General features: G+C 44.3%; 2 protein-coding genes across 4 annotated transcripts in view; one reads left to right on the top strand and one right to left on the bottom strand.

Moving 5' to 3' along the window:
- The window catches only part of LOC109867631 (voltage-dependent calcium channel subunit alpha-2/delta-4), an 83,836-nt gene that overhangs the window by 41,577 nt on the left and 23,196 nt on the right, over positions 1-19,063 (top strand). For both annotated transcript variants that reach the window (XM_031802004.1, XM_020456880.2), the window contains exons 25-28: positions 17,587-17,648; positions 17,934-17,948; positions 18,227-18,271; positions 18,402-18,464. In XM_031802004.1, coding sequence (XP_031657864.1) covers positions 17,587-17,648; positions 17,934-17,948; positions 18,227-18,271; positions 18,402-18,464 — 185 coding nt within the window. The remainder of the gene's footprint in view (positions 1-17,586; positions 17,649-17,933; positions 17,949-18,226; positions 18,272-18,401; positions 18,465-19,063) is intronic.
- LOC109867171 (leucine-rich repeat and transmembrane domain-containing protein 2) lies at positions 163-13,971 on the bottom strand. 2 transcript variants are annotated; one of them, XM_031802005.1, is made up of 4 exons: positions 13,470-13,971; positions 3,215-3,336; positions 2,319-2,999; positions 163-2,142 (listed from the first exon to the last, which is right to left on the bottom strand). In XM_031802005.1, exons 2-4 carry the CDS (start codon positions 3,249-3,251, stop codon positions 1,622-1,624), a joined length of 1,239 nt encoding a protein of 412 aa, XP_031657865.1. In that variant the 5' UTR covers positions 3,252-3,336; positions 13,470-13,971; the 3' UTR covers positions 163-1,621. The 2 variants fall into 2 exon arrangements, with proteins under 2 accessions (XP_031657865.1, XP_031657866.1); XM_031802006.1 differs by having other exon boundaries at positions 2,319-2,990; positions 13,470-13,970.

Raw genomic sequence — 19,063 nt, 5'->3', positions numbered from 1 at the left:
GAAGCACTCCATTTGTCTTGTCCCCAAAAGACCATGGTTACTGTTGAGTGTGTGTTCCTATGACAACTGTGATGGTTTTCACATCTTCATAGGCTTTTTTTCATGTCCTGTCTCATAAATAGAATGAAAAATTCAACCGGGAATAAATTGTGACGGGCAGCATAGATAAATAAATGCTTTATTTTCATCGGCGTGATGAACAGAATATCACGTCTCACTTCGTCTTCTGGACCTGAAGAGCAGATACTGAATGTGCTTAAAGGCCCCTACACACTTTACGTAAACTATGCCAACCCAGCGATGGAGCGTTGTTTTCTACGTAGTTCTATGTTCTTTTGTGTGGCTCAGATTTTGGAAGGGACTGTATACGACGCGCCGTTGCTCTGTTTGCATAAGGTGTGTGTGGCCCTTAAAGCTGTGGCCCTTAAAGCTGTGGCCCTTAAAGCTGTGGCCCTTAAAGCTGTGGCCCTTAAAGCTGTGGCCCTTAAAGCTGGAATTCGTAGCGGTGACACTGCTACTTCCAAAACAAAAGCGTTACTTCAAACAACCACACTGTTTTTTTCCCCCCTCAGACATCATTGCACATGCGATAGAACAGTAGAGTACGTATTACCATTTTATTTTACCATGATGCTGGATGCTCCTCTACTCCATTTCCTGAACAAAACAAAAACAATAACACCTGGGGGGCGACCAGTAGCGCTGTTTTACCTTACGCAGATTTCAGCTTTAACATAGAGACAAAAATAAGGGTTAACTAAATAAGGAGATAGTTATATATATACACACCTGTTTTAGGGCAGTGTTGATGATCTCTTTGACAGTTCTAAATGGTTAAATGGAAATAGCTGACATCTAGATTCAGTTTGTAATGAATATGGCTGCTATCCATGGAGCTGATTCTCTTCAGCTGCTGTTATCATAACATCCTCTAGAGGTCAGTAGCGTGCTGTTGTAGTGTATGGCTTTGGAACATTGAAAGCAGGCTACCTCTGCATAGATATGATTTGGAATATTAAATTAAGCAACTACACATGAGCACAGGTCTAATACACAAGAAAGACTGCTTTAACATTAATTTCTCAGTACATTCATATCAACTATTTTTTGGTTTTCTCTCATCCAACTAATTGAACGACAACCACTACTGGGATTGTTTACCTGGGCTTATTGTAACGAAACATTAGGCGTAGTTACAACACAGGGATACTCAACATGTTGACTTAATCTATGATCTGTTGACATGTTTTGCTTCAAACACAAATAACTTTGACAACGGTGGGATCAAAGAATAATAACAATTCCAAAGACAATTTCGAGGAACGTCTCTTTAACCAAGGTGCAGAGGTGCCAAAATCATGAACACACAGTTGGAGAGCTGACTAAAGAGTCACAGGGCAGAACAAACCACAGAGCATCCACACGTCTTGTTTCTCCTCTATACGATCGCCTGTATGATCATGTCTGTGTGACTCCACCACCAGCAATGTGCAGCAGGGATATTCTTTCTCAGCTCCGTACATTCCCTCACCTAGAATGCCCTAGCACAGAGGAGTACGACATGCAGTTCAGTCCACTGAATGCTTCTAACAGGAATTTCAGCCAGTCAGAAAAACAATGGTCAAAAGCCTGTTATTCTGTATCCGTGGACTATCGGGCTGGACTCCTTCAGCTCTGGCTCATCTGGTGATGTTGGGGAGGACATACAGGCTCCGTCCTCAGCATCTGTCTCTCCCCCTCCCTCCCCCGCCATCAGCGGCTGCCCTCTGTTCTTCAGCTCCCTCTGGTACTTGGCCATGAGAGAGGCGTAGATACAGCCGTAGGTGGCCGCCACCACCATCAACACGCATACCACGCCGCACACACACGCCGCCACGATCTGAGTCCCCCAGGCCCTGCGCACGCTAACGGGCCGGTAGCGCTGGCGCACACATTCTTCTTGGTTAACCTGGGGCCCGTTCATGGGTCCGTTAATCCGACCGACGCAGGGTGGGCTTCCTCCTCTGGGCCCGTTGTAGCCAGGGACACTGTCCTGGTTGTCCAGCTGCAGGCAGTAGTTGAACATCTCTATGGGGATGCTGCGGATGTCCTGCCCCCTCAGCTCTTTGGGGAGGTTGCACTTCACAGCATCCACCTGCCCGTCTGAGACACAGAGAGTGATGCAATGGATCATTAACACAATCAATAGGTAATCAATCTCATTTACATACTTGATACAGTATCAGAGTAGTACATGACATGGAACGAAGGCGAAATGACTTGGCTGTACTTGAAACATTGTAACCTTAAAGCCTTTCAATACACAACATAGCACTCACGTCTGTACAGCATCCACTCCATCCAGTGCTTGAAGTCCCTCAGGTTGCAGTCACACTCCCATGGGTTCCCTGCCAGTTGGAGGCTCAACAGGCTGCCCAGGGGCTGGAAGGTGGCTCTGTCCAAGCTCTGCAGCTTGTTTCCAGCCAGAGACAGCCAGGCCAGGCCCTGGAGCTCGTCCAGCAGGCCCATGCGCAGAACAACCAGGCCGTTCAGCGACAAGTCCAGCCCTTTCAGTGTCCACAGACCCTGGAACAGCTCTCGGCTCAGCCCCCAGCAACTCTTGTTACTCTGTGTCACCTCCGTCTGGTTACTGGGGTCAGGAGAGGTAGGAAGGGGGCAGTCACCCAGATTGTTACCAGAGAGGTTGAGCCACTGGAGGCTACTGAGTCTAGAGAATACCCCTGGCTGCAGGCTGAAGAGGTGGTTGTCGGAGAGGTCCAGGAGCTCCAGAGAGCTGAGGTTGGACAGGTCCCCGTCCCCTAGGGAGGAGAGGTTGTTGTGGGGCAGGCGGAGGGTGCGGGTGTCCTGGGGCAGCAGGGGCAGGACGGTGGTTAGGGAGAGCAGAGCGAGGCCTGTACAGTCTGTGCCATTGCTTTTGCAGATGCACAAGGTGGGACAACCGCTAGCCGCCTCTAGCAGACCGAGCAGTACCAGCAGTAGACTGGGCAGGGCTGCATAGACTCGGGAGGGAGGAGAGGAGAGATTTAAAGGAGAGAAATTTGATTACGCATTTTAATGACATGACCAGTGCAAGATTTTCGCCAAATGTCTGAGTAATCTAAAACAACCCTCAGAATTCGTTGGATGCCAAGTCAAATCTACATACAGGAAATTCTGAAAGACGAGTCACTAAACACTTCTGCCTGTCAATCAGCCCCCTGCGGTAGTCACTCACCCAGGCTCTCCGGGTGGGTCCTGTCAAGGGGCTGCATGTCTGCTCTGCCCACTCTGGTGCCACCATAGACTGGCACTGGCAGTAGGTGCCGTCCTTGTGCCACCCACCAGCTATGCAGAACCCTGGTAAATGGAAAACAGTAAGAAAGACTTTAAAAAAGCGAAAGAGAGCGGGAGAATGAGAAAGAGAGAAAAGGAGTCATCAGATGAGCAATACACATTGCGTATTTGGATGTGTAGGAGAGAGATTGTTGGCAGTTTAACTCTCTTCTTATATAATAATGAATATGATAATATGCCACATGTACAGATTAGGGAGGACAACAATCTCTTCCATCTGATTGGGAACAACATCATTACATACTTCACCCTCTTATCCCTCTGACTGTTGAAGACTTTGTTTCCTTTTTATCACTTTTGATTCATTTTTACTTCTCTGGTATTTCAAGCGGGGGGGGGGGGGGGGGTTCAGTCACAAAAAGAGCCTGATACTAAGGAAATGCAAACACTGTACGGAGGTGAAGTCAAAGTTAACTTTCTACTGAACACAGACAACCCTCATCTTTCACCTGCAGACAATCACACAGGAGAGAGAGAGAGAAAGAGAGAAATGTGTCCTAAATTTCATGATTAGAGAGAGATTACGTAGCTCCATCATGCGTGCCTCTGCTGCCACTTAGTAGAACCAGTTTAGAGGAGCCTCAAGGTCCTTCTTTTGTCATCCCTCCACAAAGGCTCTCCTCCTCTTCCTTTCCTCTTACGCTGTACTCTCACTAGGGTTATACAACATTATTTCCTGTATTCAACTGTAGGTAGAGTTAGGAGGCATTGAGGGCACTTACAGTATTGTTTGGTTTTGTGAAGTTTGACGCCTGAGTATTGGGTGTGCTTGGTTGTATTTCTCAGAATTGGGTGCATTTGGTTCTGTTTCTCAATTTTCAGTAGGAAGTGTAGTTGCCTCTGTTCCTCAAATTTTGATATGAAGTGTTCTTGCTTCTGTTTCCCAGTTTTAGTTTTAGGTGCACTTGGTTATATTAGCGCATCTTCGTTGGGTGTTCTTCTGTTTGACATGTGAGGTGTGCGATGCGTGTCCTGTTTAATCAGAGCATGATGAGTACATCTGATTTGGAGTCAGATGAACCACAGCGTTCTGTCACTGACTGGAGCTGTCACCAGTGCAGCAACACCACACTCCCCAAAAAAAATCTGTGTTAAAAACGATTTGGGTTCGTTGGTAACCCGGCGCTAGTAAATATTGGGTTGAGTGTATACGCAGTTCACTTTGAGGCTTACCCAAACATGGGATAATTTAACCATTAGTTGGGCATTTTGTCCTCTCAGACTGGTTTGACCTAGCAGCTGGGTCATTTTTTAACATAATCCTTTGGTTATTTTCAGGAGGTGTGGAGTATTCAGGGTGTGGCTATCAGCTAGATCTAATTGGCCACCAGTGAGAGTAAATTCCATTCCTGTTCATCATGTTAAGTTTATATAAGGCAAATAAGGAACTCAAACACTTCTATAAGCCTTATTGAAACTACAAACATGTCAATGTTCTCCACCTGTCAATGCTTCTCCACCTGCATTGCTTGCTGTTTGGGGTTTTAGGCTGGGTTTCTGTACAGCACTTTGAGATATCAGCTGATGTACGAAGGGCTATATAAATAAATTTGATTTGATTTGATTTGAATGTTCAACTTTGCCATGTATTAATTATACAACAAAACAGATGAACAGGAATGACTTTTACTCTTATGGATGACTAAAAACAACTATCTGAAAATACATCACTGGGGCCAAGCTTCCTGCCATCCAGGACCTCTATACCAGGCGGTGTCAGAGGAAGGCCCTAAAAATTGTCAAAGACTCCAGCCACCCGAGTCATAGACTGTTCTCTCTGCTACCACACAGCAAGAGGTACCAGAGCACCAAGTCTAAGTCCAAAAGGCTTCATAGCAGCTTCTACCCCCAGATTAGCCTGAACAGCTAATCAAAGGGCTTCCCAGACCCCTCTTTTAAGCTGCTGCTACTCTCTGTTTATTATCTATGCATATTCACTTTAACTCTACCTACATGTACATTACCTCGTCTAACCGGTGCCCCCGCACATTGACTCTGTACCGGTACCTCCTGTATTTAGCCTCCACATTGACTCTGTACCGGTACCTCCTGTATTTAGCCTCCACATTGACTCTGTACCGGTACCTCCTGTATTTAGCCTCCACATTGACTCTGTACCGGTACCTCCTGTATTTAGCCTCCACATTGACTCTGTACCGGTACCTCCTGTATTTAGCCTCCACATTGACTCTGTACCGGTACCTCCTGTATTTAGCCTCCACATTGACTCTGTACCGGTACCTCCTGTATTTAGCCTCCACATTGACTCTGTACCGGTACCTCCTGTATTTAGCCTCCACATTGACTCTGTACCGGTACCTCCTGTATTTAGCCTCCACATTGACTCTGTACCGGTACCTCCTGTATTTAGCCTCCACATTGACCCTGTACCGGTACCTCCTGTATTTAGCCTCCACATTGACTCTGTACCGGTACCTCCTGTATTTAGCCTCCACATTGACTCTGTACCGGTACCTCCTGTATTTAGCCTCCACATTGACTCTGTACCGGTACCTCCTGTATTTAGCCTCCACATTGACTCTGTACCGGTACCTCCTGTATTTAGCCTCCACATTGACTCTGTACCGGTACCTCCTGTATTTAGCCTCCACATTGACTCTGTACCGGTACCCCCTGTATTTAGCCTCCACATTGACTCTGTACCGGTACCTCCTGTATTTAGCCTCCACATTGACTCTGTACCGGTACCTCCTGTATTTAGCCTCCACATTGACTCTGTACCGGTACCCCCTGTAATTAGCCTCCACATTGACTCTGTACCGGTACCTCCTGTATTTAGCCTCCACATTGACTCTGTACCGGTACCTCCTGTATTTAGCCTCCACATTGACTCTGTACCGGTACCTCCTGTATTTAGCCTCCACATTGACTCTGTACCGGTACCTCCTGTATTTAGCCTCCACATTGACTCTGTACCGGTACCTCCTGTATTTAGCCTCCACATTGACCCTGTACCGGTACCTCCTGTATTTAGCCTCCACATTGACTCTGTACCGGTACCTCCTGTATTTAGCCTCCACATTGACCCTGTACCGGTACCTCCTGTATTTAGCCTCCACATTGACTCTGTACCGGTACCTCCTGTATTTAGCCTCCACATTGACCCTGTACCGGTACCTCCTGTATTTAGCCCTCCACATTGACTCTGTACCGGTACCTCCTGTATTTAGCCTCCACATTGACTCTGTACCGGTACCTCCTGTATTTAGCCTCCACATTGACTCTGTACCGGTAACCTCCTGTATTTAGCCTCCACATTGACTCTGTACCGGTACCTCCTGTATTTAGCCTCCACATTGACTCTGGTACCGGTACTCCTGTATTTAGCCTCCACATTGACTCTGTACCGGTACCCCTGTATTTAGCCTCCACATTGACTCTGTACCGGTACCTCCTGTATTTAGCCTCCACATTGACTCTGTACCGGTACCCCCTGTATTTAGCCTCCACATTGACTCTGTACCGGTACCTCCTGTATTTAGCCTCCACATTGACTCTGTACCGGTACCTCCTGTATTTAGCCTCCACATTGACTCTGTACCGGTACCTCCTGTATTTAGCCTCCACATTGACTCTGTACCGGTACCTCCTGTATTTAGCCTCCACATTGACTCTGTACCGGTACCTCCTGTATTTAGCCTCCACATTGACTCTGTACCGGTACCTCCTGTATTTAGCCTCCACATTGACCCTGTACCGGTACCTCCTGTATTTAGCCTCCACATTGACTCTGTACCGGTACCCTCCTGTATTTAGCCTCCACATTGACCCTGTACCGGTACCTCCTGTATTTAGCCTCCACATTGACTCTGTACCGGTACCTCCTGTATTTAGCCTCCACATTGACTCTGTACCGGTACCTCCTGTATTTAGCCTCCACATTGACTCTGTACCGGTACCTCCTGTATTTAGCCTCCACATTGACTCTGTACCGGTACCTCCTGTATTTAGCCTCCACATTGACCCTGTACCGGTACCTCCTGTATTTAGCCTCCACATTGACTCTGTACCGGTACCCCCTGTATTTAGCCTCCACATTGACTCTGTACCGGTACCTCCTGTATTTAGCCTCCACATTGACTCTGTACCGGTACCTCCTGTATTTAGCCTCCACATTGACTCTGTACCGGTACCCCCTGTATTTAGCCTCCACATTGACTCTGTACCGGTACCTCCTGTATTTAGCCTCCACATTGACTCTGTACCGGTACCTCCTGTATTTAGCCTCCACATTGACTCTGTACCGGTACCTCCTGTATTTAGCCTCCACATTGACTCTGTACCGGTACCTCCTGTATTTAGCCTCCACATTGACTCTGTACCGGTACCTCCTGTATTTAGCCTCCACATTGACTCTGTACCGGTACCTCCTGTATATAGCCTCCACATTGACTCTGTACCGGTACCTCCTGTATTTAGCCTCCACATTGACTCTGTACCGGTACCTCCTGTATTTAGCCTCCACATTGACTCTGTACCGGTACCTCCTGTATTTAGCCTCCACATTGACTCTGTACCGGTACCTCCTGTATTTAGCCTCCACATTGACTCTGTACCGGTACCTCCTGTATTTAGCCTCCACATTGACTCTGTACCGGTACCTCCTGTATTTAGCCTCCACATTGACTCTGTACCGGTACCTCCTGTATTTAGCCTCCACATTGACTCTGTACCGGTACCTCCTGTATTTAGCCTCCACATTGACTCTGTACCGGTACCTCCTGTATTTAGCCTCCACATTGACTCTGTACCGGTACCTCCTGTATTTAGCCTCCACATTGACCCTGTACCGGTACCTCCTGTATTTAGCCTCCACATTGACTCTGTACCGGTACCTCCTGTATTTAGCCTCCACATTGACTCTGTACCGGTACCTCCTGTATTTAGCCTCCACATTGACTTCTTAATAAAGCGTTGGTTAAGGGTAAGTAAGCTTTTCACTGTAGGGTCTACACCTGTGACAAATCAAATTTGAAATATGCAGACAGACAGATTAAAAGTACATTTACATTGTAATACTTCTGACAGCCAACTTTCTAACTCCGCCCATCCAACTTTGGGATTTCATAACATTCCCAGAAGTCATGGATAATTGAGTCAATGTTAGTTTTACACTTAAGACATGACCCTGCCGTTGTGCTGTAGAATTGGTCAAGTTTGCCTCTTGTGTAATACATTCTATACATTAGTTTATACTGGATTAAGCATACATTTTCATTAGTTACGTTGCAACATTCCCTCCATCTTGTGCCAATGTCAGTTATTGTAAAGTTTTGGTTCTGATAGTTTTTATATTTTTTTCAAAGAGATTGTCAGTTGGACAGCCTCTCTGCAAGGTTTTGTATATCTCACCTATCATAGGAATATCCTTTGCTGACTCAAATAGTATTCCCTCAAGATTGCTCTGATGTATTCTGATTTCAATTACTGTAAAACCGTGTACTGTGACCACAATTGGGACTTAGCCTTAAATGGGGTTTCAATTCATAACCTCTTAGTTGCAAGCAAACTGAAATGTCCTGCTACAGTGCAGCTACATCGCCAAACATGTGAGTGTGAAAGAGATATGGCCACAGACTTATTGGCAATAATGTATTTCGGCACTTTGCTAAAAGCCGCACAGAATCAAATAAATAATTGTCTCGTAATCACCATCAACGTAACAACTAGCTCAAAGACACTTGATGCATAAATGAATGGTTTCATCTGATGCAGCACTCCATCACTCTCCTTCTTGGTCAAATAGCCCTTACACAACCTGGAGGTGAGTTGGATCATTGTCCTGTTGAAAAGCAAATTATATTCCCACTAAACGCAAACCAGATGGGATGGGGTATCAATGCAGAATGCTGTGGTAGCCATTCTGGTTATGTGTGCCTTGAATTCTAAAGAAATCATTAACAGTGTCACCAGCAAAGCACCCCCACACCATATGAAGTTTTCACTACTATTCTACAATGTAGAAAATACTAAAAACAAAGAAAAACCCTTGAATGAGTAGGTGTTCAAACTTTTGACTGGTACTGTATATTGACACAGTTAAAACCTAATGGTATGGTTAGGTTACACTACAGTGTTGTTACCTGGGGTACAAAAAAATAGATATAATGGGAACATTTTTCAATTCAATATTTTGAATATATGATACGATCATCACAGCACTTTTGATAGGTGGGGTAATTAGCACATCTGTGGGTGTGGTCAACTATCTATGTATTTGTGCCAACCGTCAGTGGAAATGTTGTAGCAGTTTGATGTTTCATGTTTCATGCCAATTCAAATGGGGCACCTCCTTTGACGTTATCTGTTCTGCAAATGTGTAAAAGAATTATGCATTTTCCAATAACTTAAAAGGTCCTGAACAGTTATTATGATTCCCTTGTAAAAAAAAAAATAGGCTTTTAAGTGACTATACTCGTTATAATTTTGGGGGATAGAAATGCAAAACTTTTTCTCTCATGCTAACTGCCACAAATGTTGAAAAGACAGGCTCAGTGGGCGGGGAGCTTATATTCATGAGCTCAACTTGACTGACAGCTCTTTGAGACACCTATGTCAAGAAACTTGGATGCTTTGAGCTGTGAAAAATCAGGTCAAGCAAATTTGGGGATACAGAAAGCAACTCAAACAACGTTGAAATTGCATAAATAGCTAGTTTTCCATCCAATTGGCGACAGATTCTCATGTGAATATTCCAAAATCTGCATAAAGTTTGCGTTTCCACCAACCTGACTTGTTGAGGATAAAACTCATTGTGTGATGTAGTGCAGTAGTGGTAGATCATGTGAAAACGTGAAATCTGAAAACATATGACATGGAACATTTCACATCACATGTGACACGTGACCCCAAAACAACCTATAATAAATATCTGCACTCAGCAAAAGAGTGCCATCTGCACTGCTATTTTAGTTATCAGTTTTTTTGACTCATAATTTATTTAATGAACTTATTTCAGCAATTTGAGGGTTTTCTGCAAAGCTGTCCAATGTTGGTGGGGCATTATTATTCTGTTTGCACGTTACTCCTGAATCACAGTGCATTCGGAAAGTATACATTACAGCCTTATTCTAAAATTGATTACATTTTTTCCCCTTTTCAATCTATGCACAATACCCCATAATGACAAAGTGAAAACAGGTTCTTAGACATTTTTGCAAACGTATAATACAAAAATAATAAACAGACATGCCTTGTTTACATATGTACTCAGTCCCTTTGCTATGAGACTCAAAATTGAGCAGCTCAGGTGCATCCTGTTTCCATTGATCATCCTTCAGACATTTCTACAACTTGATTGGAGTCCACCTGTGGTAAATTCAATTGATTGGACATGATTTGGAAAGGCACACACACCTCTCTGTACTTTGCTCCGTTCATCTTTCTCTCGATCCTGACTAGTCTCCCAGTCTCTGCCACCGAAAAACATCCCCACAGCATGATGCTGCCACCACCCTGCTTCATTGTAGGGATGGTGCCAGGTTTCCTCCAGATGTGACGCTTGGCATTCAGACTAAAGAGTTAAATCTTGGTTTCATCAGACCAGAGAATCTTGGGTTCTCAAGGTCTGAGAGTCTTTACTTGCCTTTTGGCAAACACTAAGAGGGCTGTCATGTTCCTTTTACTGAGGAGTGGCTTCCTTCTGACCACTCTACCATAAAGGCCTGAATGGTGTGACAGGTAGCCTAGTGGTTTGAGCGTTTGACTAGTCACCGAAAGGTTGCAATATCGAGGACCGAGCACGCCCCCATTCTCACCGAAGGGGCACAATCCTGTCTCTGAGCTCTACGGACAATTCCTTTGACCTCATGGCTTAGTTTTTCCTCTGACTTGCATTGTCAACTCTGTGACCTTATATAGACAGGTGTGTGCCTTTCCAAATCCTGTCCAATCAATTGAATTTACCACAGGTGGACTTTGTTATTATAGGGTATTGTGTGTAGATTGATGCAGATTTTAAATTTATTTAAACAATTTTAGAATAAGTCTGTAAAGTAACAAAATGTGGAAAAAGTCAAGGGGTCTGAATACTTTCTGAAGGCACTGCACACACACACACACACACACACACACACACTGCCCTAAGCCAAGGACAAGTATAAAAGAAGGAACACTGAGGGGCGGTACATAATTAAATGTATAAAACATTTTCTGTGGTTATGGTTTTGAACAGAAGGTGCCTCTGGCCACACCCCAGCCATTTACGTATCACGCACACGCACACACACAAACACACAGACTCTCACACTCTCTATCCCACATCAGAGCACTTTTCATTCAGTCCTTCAATCAGCTTTCACTTCCCTACTGGGGTTCTCACTCACTCAATGGATTGTCCTAATTTTGGGGGGGAAGCATGTCCAGTACAGTAGCGAAGTTGAAGTTATTGAGGCACTTGGGAGTCCTTTCCAGTGGGGGGCTGCCTTTCATTGAATTACAGTACCAGCCACTGAGAGAAGCTTTTGGGGTGGTGGGGGGAGGGGCACAACAACAAAAAGCTAGCATCAATAATTTAGTACAGACTTGCCCACAGAAGGAGGGTAGACAGACGTGTTCGTGTTTGGACACATGGTCATCTGTACAGATGTGTTTAGGTGTGTTGGCACTCTTGCACAATTGACTATTTCTTAAAAAATGTGTTCAAATTCAAGTTCACAAGTGTATTTGTTTGATTTACAGCTACACAGGACTAAGAAGAAGTAGAAAAACATCTAAACTGACATCGAGATTGTTTACATGAAATGCCCAAAAGAATCTTGGTCTAAATGATTCAGAATTCTCATTCATTTGGTTGGAGGCAAGTTATTTTGTTTACTCTGTAATTGATCTCACCTGTGGTAAGTTGCAGGTCTCTACAGGGTACAAAAAGCCATTCAACCAGCTTTAAGAAGAGAAAACATCATATTTTGCTCCATTGCACTCCATTATAAAGTGCAAGGGAGCCAATATATCTGATTTGTGTATGCAAAGGTTCCAGCTCAGGGGTGAGTGCATCACAGTATCACACATTATTTATACCCAGTGTTTAATTACAAGAGATGGTGTTTACGAACTGCGTTTGACAGCTTGTCCCATCAAGTGCACCATCACACAGATCACATCAGATTAGGCCTCCCGTCCGCCTCCCACTTATGTGACTAACGCATTGTGACGGGTTGTAAATGTGGAGTTATTCCTGCCCCAGATTAGGACCGTGGTCTCAATCCTCCGTGGCAGCAGGGTTTAGACTGCAGCACAGATGCTAGTTATGATTCCAGATGGCTGTCTGGCAGGTGGTGGAACACAGAACACATAGAACAACACATAGTCCCCAGTGTTGAACTCTACATCTACAGTATCGCATGTCCCTTGTTCTAAGTTATTTTTTGTCCTAAACTGTGTTGTTGTCAGACCACAAAACCGGCTGTCTCAATGTACTGTACAGCAGTGGTTCTCAAACCTCTCCTCGGGGACACCCAGACGTTTCATAATGTTGTTGTAGCCCTGAACTAGCTCAACCTGAACTCACCTAGTCAAGGCGTTGCTGTGGAATAGTTCAAATACACGGAGCGGCTGGGGTTCCCCAAGGAGAGGTTTGAGAACCACTGCTATGGAGTTTATAAAAGACGGTAAGACAGTGTGAACTTGAATGGAACATGTCCATTTATGTTATTTATCTTACCAACTTCCGATACTGGAAGTCTGCATGCAAAGTTGATATACAAGGTTATTCAGCTACGTACTCTGCTGTATGTCCGCGGTCTTCTTTCACATTTTTAGAAAGCCCTAAAGTTAGTGGTTCTCATCCCATTACACTACCTGCATTGCAATGATATCTTTACTGCAGCTTGGTCAATGGCAATTCCCCTTGGTTTCATTTTGCTCCCACAAGTTTATGGATTAGTTTACTCTGATAATTGCACTGGAATGAGGGGGGAGAACAGTCAGCCTGTTTTCTGGTAACAACCACGTTCTTATTGCGTACAGACTCGATGCGTTAGCCTAGTAGTTGTAATATTCTCTCACAAGAAGCCTAAAGAAAGAGAAAACCTTCCCAACAACAGATGCTTTTACACACACACACACACACACACACACACACACACACACACACACACACACAGCGCAGTACTCACCATCTGTTTCAGCCTCCAAAGTGCTATAGCTCTTACAATAATTCTACAAGAAAAGTGCTACAGTAGTGTCTTTTATCCTCCCCGTGTGGGAAAAATAATATGCTTCATCTGATAATGCTGCTAACTGAGGAGCTTGGGGAAAGGTCCTTTAGCTGCATGTGGTTCGGTTCAGCTGTTTCTCCTGCTTTATGCAGATGTTGGGATCCCAAGGGGAGATGTTCTTGGTCGAGAAACACATGCTCCAGTCTTCTCTTTTGTTTTCTCTCTCTCTCTCCCTCTGTCTCTCAGAGCAGTGGCTCTCCCTCTCCTCTCTCCTCTCCTCTCGGGTCCTCTTTCCAACTCTGCTTTTCCTTGTAGTCTGAGTGCACTACTGTCCAGAGGTTCAGTCTAGCTCAGTGTGTATGTGTGTGTGTGTGTGCGAGAGAGCTAACGCACTGTCGCTCTTGCAGGATACACCACGTCTTTATATGATCCTGGAGGAGAGTGCTGTGCAGTTTCTATGGCATGTATATGCGTGCCATGTGGGTGTGTCTGAGTGTTTGTCTGTTTGTGTGTGTGCATGTGTACGTGCGTGTGTGTGTGTGTATGCATTACGCCTGGTTTGGCCAAAATAGTAAAAAATAGTACAGTGTGTTACAGCTGAATGAAAAAGGAGAGGGAGTGAGATGGGGGGGGGGGGCGACAGAGAGAGAAGGAGAGAGAGAAAGAGAGAGAGAAAGAGAGAGAGGCAGAGAGGGCGGGTGGAATCAGCTGATATAGCTCAGTACCTCACAGAAGATGATTGTCTCTATAGGTTCTTGTAAAGGCTGTACCCTGAGCTGTGTCGGGGTCTGTCCCAAAATGCCTACAGTGAAGGTCGTTGTGTGTGTGTGTGTGTGTGTGTGTGTGTGTGTGTGTGTGACTGCAGCAAAACAATAAAAGCACCACTGCTGCACCAGTGGCTAATGCAAGGCAGTCAGGAATTCCTCCTGCTACTGACAATGATCATGTCATTATGAGATGACTCATTCTGCTGTGTCATTGGTCTCTCAAGAAAGGTAGGCAATGTCTGACAGGGAGGTAGGTATACAGTAGGTCTTCTGATTGACATTTCCTCTATTCTGTCCAATAAGATGTCACCACCAAGTTACTCTACTCCAAGAGGGGGTTTAAAGGTGTATCTCTGTCATCAACCTATCATCCCATACTATTGGTGCTGCATATCACCTTGTCAAAATCAAATCAGATCAAATCAAATGTTATTAGTCACATGCGCCGACTACAACAGGTGTTGACCTTACAGTGAAATGCTTACTTACGAGCCCCTAACCAACAGTGCAGTTTCAAAAAAATATGGATAAGAATAAGAGATAAAAGTGACAAGTAGTTAAAGAGCAGCAGCAAAAAATAGCAATATATACAAGTGGGGTGCCGGTACAGAGTCAATGTGTGGGGGCACCAGCCAGTTCAGGTAGTGTGTACATGTAGGTAGAGTTATCAATGTGACCATGCATAGATGACAACAGAGTGGCAGTGGTGTGGAGAGGGGAGGGGAGGGGAGGAGCGAGGGGGCAATGCAAATAGTCTAGGTAGCTATTTGACTAGATGTTCAGGAGTCTTATGGCTTGGGAGTAGAAGCTGTTTAGAAGCCTCTTGGACCTAGACTTGGTGCTCCGGTACCACTTGCCATGTGGAAGCAGAGAGAACAGTCTATGGCTGGAGTCTTTGACAATTTTTAGGGCCTTCCTCTGACACCGCCTGGTATAGAGGTTCTGGATGGCAGGAAGCTTGGCCCCAGTGATGTACTTGGCCGTTCGCACTACCCTCTGTAGTGCCTTGCGGTCGGAGGCCGAGCTGTTGCCATACCAGGCAGTGATGCAACCAGTCAGGATGCTCTCGATGGTGCAGCTGTAGAACCTTTTGAGGATCTGAGGACCCATGCCAAATCTTTTCAGTCTCCGGAGGGGGAAAAGGCATTGTCGTGCCCTCTTCATGACCGTCTTGGTGTGCTTGGACCATGTTAGTTTGTTGGTGATGTGGACACCAAGGAACTTGAAGCTCTCAACCTGCTCCACTGCAGCCCCATCGGTGAGAATGGGGGCGTGCTCGGTCCTCTTTTTCCTGTAGTCCACAATCATCTCCTTTGTCTTGATCACGTTGAGGGAGAGGTTGTTGTCCTGGCACCATGCGGCATCAGTCAGTTAGTGTGTGTGGGTGGTACTCCTCAGTTCCCCAGACTGCAGATGAGCTACGGTTTCGGATATGACCCCTATTTTTAGTAGAGTGACCAGACTGTGTGTGGTTTTGTGTGCATCGTGGCTACCTGCCTGCATGTGTGCCATTATGAACATTAGGGTCAATTGTTACTAGTTGACTTAGATTAGTTTGGACTCAATTAGATAGATAGTACTTTATAGTCATTGATTCACAGAAATGTGTATTAGCTATAGATTTTTCACTGTGTCAAAAAAGATCCACAACAAAAATAGAGACATGATATAGACAAAACATCTGATATACTATGCAAGACATCAGGCATACTATGTATAAAATCAGGCATACTATGCAAAACATCAGACATACTATGCAAGACATCAGACATACTATGCAAGACATCCTAAATATTTTGCAAAACAACCAACATACATTCAAATATTCTGATTTACTATGCAAAACATCAGGCACACTATGGAAAACATCTGATATACTATGCAAAACATCAGGCACACTATGGAAAACATCTGATATACTATGCAAAACATCAGGCACACTATGGAAAACATCTGATATACTATGCAAAACATCAGGCACACTATGGAAAACATCTGATATACTATGCAAAACATCAGGCACACTATGGAAAACATCTGATATACTATGCAAAACATCAGGCACACTATGGAAAACATCTGATTTACTATGCAAAACATCTGATATACTATGCAAAACATCAGGCACACTATGGAAAACATCTGATATACTATGGAAAACATCTGATATACTATGGAAGACATCTGATATACTATGCAAAACATCAGGCACACTATGGAAAACATCTGATATACTATGGAAAACATCTGATATACTATGGAAAACATCTGATATACTATGGAAGACATCTGATATACTATGCAAAACATCAGGCACACTATGGAAAACATCTGATATACTATGGAAAACATCTGATATACTATGGAAAACATCTGATATACTATGGAAAACATCTGATATACTATGGAAGACATCTGATATACTATGCAAAACATCAGGCACACTATGGAAAACATCTGATATACTATGCAAGACATCTGATATACTATGCAAGACATCTGATATACTATGGAAGACATCTGATATACTATGCAAAACATCAGGCACACTATGGAAAACATCTGATATACTATGCAAGACATCTGATATACTATGCAAAACATCAGACATACTATGCAAAACATCAGATATACTATTCAACACATCTGATATACTATTCAACACATCTGATATACTATTCAACACATCTGATATGCTATTCAACACATCTGATATGCTATTCAACACATCTGATATGCTATTCAACACATCTGATATGCTATTCAACACATCTGATATGCTATTCAACACATCTGATATGCTATTCAACACATCTGACATGCTATGTAAAACATCAGACATACTATGCAATCAATAGGTGATAACCATTTTAACAAGTCTTCTAAGTAATCAGCTGGTTAAATAAAGTATTACCAGCATTAGTATCTCACAACACAGAATACTGCAGAGGTATCAACAACAACAGGCTACCATGAAAGCATGGCAGATATTTGCATAGTCTCACCCCACCCAGACAAGATTTACTTGTACCACACGCCTCACACTACCTCATCAGTGTTTACACAGTGACCATTTGCATGCAAACAGCAGCAGTCTGGTGCTAACTGGGCAAACTGCATAGAGGTGAACTGAAGGCCTAATCGATTTCCTGTCTCACTGTAATGCCCAACCCCACATCCACCCAGCCTCTCAATATAGTTTCACAGATGGTCACAGTAAATTTAGGGTTAAGGGTTTTTGCAGAGTCCATGTTTTCCTCTCTCAACTGACCTGAGTGTGTGTGTGCGCGCTTGTGGTCTATTTTTAGCCATCGGGGTGCAGATGTCCTTGGAAATGCTGGAGAAGAGGCTATGGGCCATTACCTTTCAGGTAAGGGAGCAACACACACACACACAAACATTCAGACACACACAAACGTACACAGACACACACTCAGCTCTCCATCGATATATCAGACTACTGACACAAATCCATCTCTGGCTCAGTTGGTAAGAGCATGGCAACATCAAGGTCACAGGATCAGTTCCCGCAGGGATCACATACACATACCAAAATGTGTGCACTACATTTCGGATAATCTGCTAAGTGCTAATATTTGATCATCTCTCTGTCTTTCTCCTCCTCTGCCTCTCTGCCTCTCACCTCCACTCACAGCCCAATGACACAGACGTAAGTAAACAGTGACCTTTCACTTTCTGTTGATACAATACATGAACTCCTCTCTCTGATTATGAAGAGGTTATCACATCCTATTGACTCGGCTATAGAGCCAGCCATGTGTGTGTTGTTGTTACGGTTGTGTGTTCCAAATCCACATATAGGTCTCTCTCTCTGCTGTCAGCCAGTCACATGATTAATCTGTATCTAAGGGGTGGTCGACCTTCTGACTCACGACCTTGACCTTTATCCTCTCTCTCTCATCTCTATCTGTCTCTTTCTCTCTCCAGTGTACTGAAGTGGAAGGTGTCTGCCCTCTCACCTGTCAAAGCATTGTGAGTACTGAGCCTATTCTACAGGTTTGGGGTCAGTTACGATTCAATTCATGAATGACAATGATGTTCAAATATGATTGTATAAATGCTAAAGATGCTTCATTTAATGTGCGGTCTTCTTTTCCTCCAGGATGTCAACTGTTTCCTTGTGGACAGCAACGGTTTCATCATAGTCTCGAAAGAGAGGTCAGAGGTAAGTGGCCCGACATCATGACCACCCAGTGACCCGAACATATTAAACCAATCCATACGGCCATCCTAACACCACCACCATAAACCAGTTGAAAATTCTAAAGTAACCCCTCAACTGTACTATAGTACATCATATGTGGTTTGTTATATAACGATTGCAACATAATTACATGTTTAACCTTTTGATAAGCAGATCAGCAGATCAGGGATCAGCAGATCAGGGGAGGGATCATTTATATAATCACGATCTGGTCAGCTTGACCATGTAAATACACATAAGGTCAGGTGATTGCATCTTAACACTCTTCTTAAGGGGCGTGTTCAGTGCTGGTAGCTCCTTAGCAACAAGAAAGAGAGAGGGGGAGAGATCGAGAGAGAGAGAGAGAGAGAGATCGAGAGAGAGAGAGCAATCGAGAGAGAGAGAGCAATCGAGAGAGATCGAGAGAGAGGCACATTGCGTTGCAGAAAGTAGGTAGCAGGCCAAAACAACATCTGGAGCACTCATAGGATTTGAGAACACTTAGGGTCCTAATCCCTCTTAGACGCATTAGCAGAGACTGACTAACTGGGGCTAAAGGCACCAAACGGCCTGCGCCACCT

Source organism: Oncorhynchus kisutch, linkage group LG22 (genome assembly GCF_002021735.2).
Source record: "Oncorhynchus kisutch isolate 150728-3 linkage group LG22, Okis_V2, whole genome shotgun sequence".
Lineage (NCBI taxonomy): Eukaryota > Metazoa > Chordata > Actinopteri > Salmoniformes > Salmonidae > Oncorhynchus > Oncorhynchus kisutch.
The sequence above is the reverse complement of the archived record's forward strand: the minus strand, read 5'-3'. Positions and strand labels throughout refer to the sequence as shown.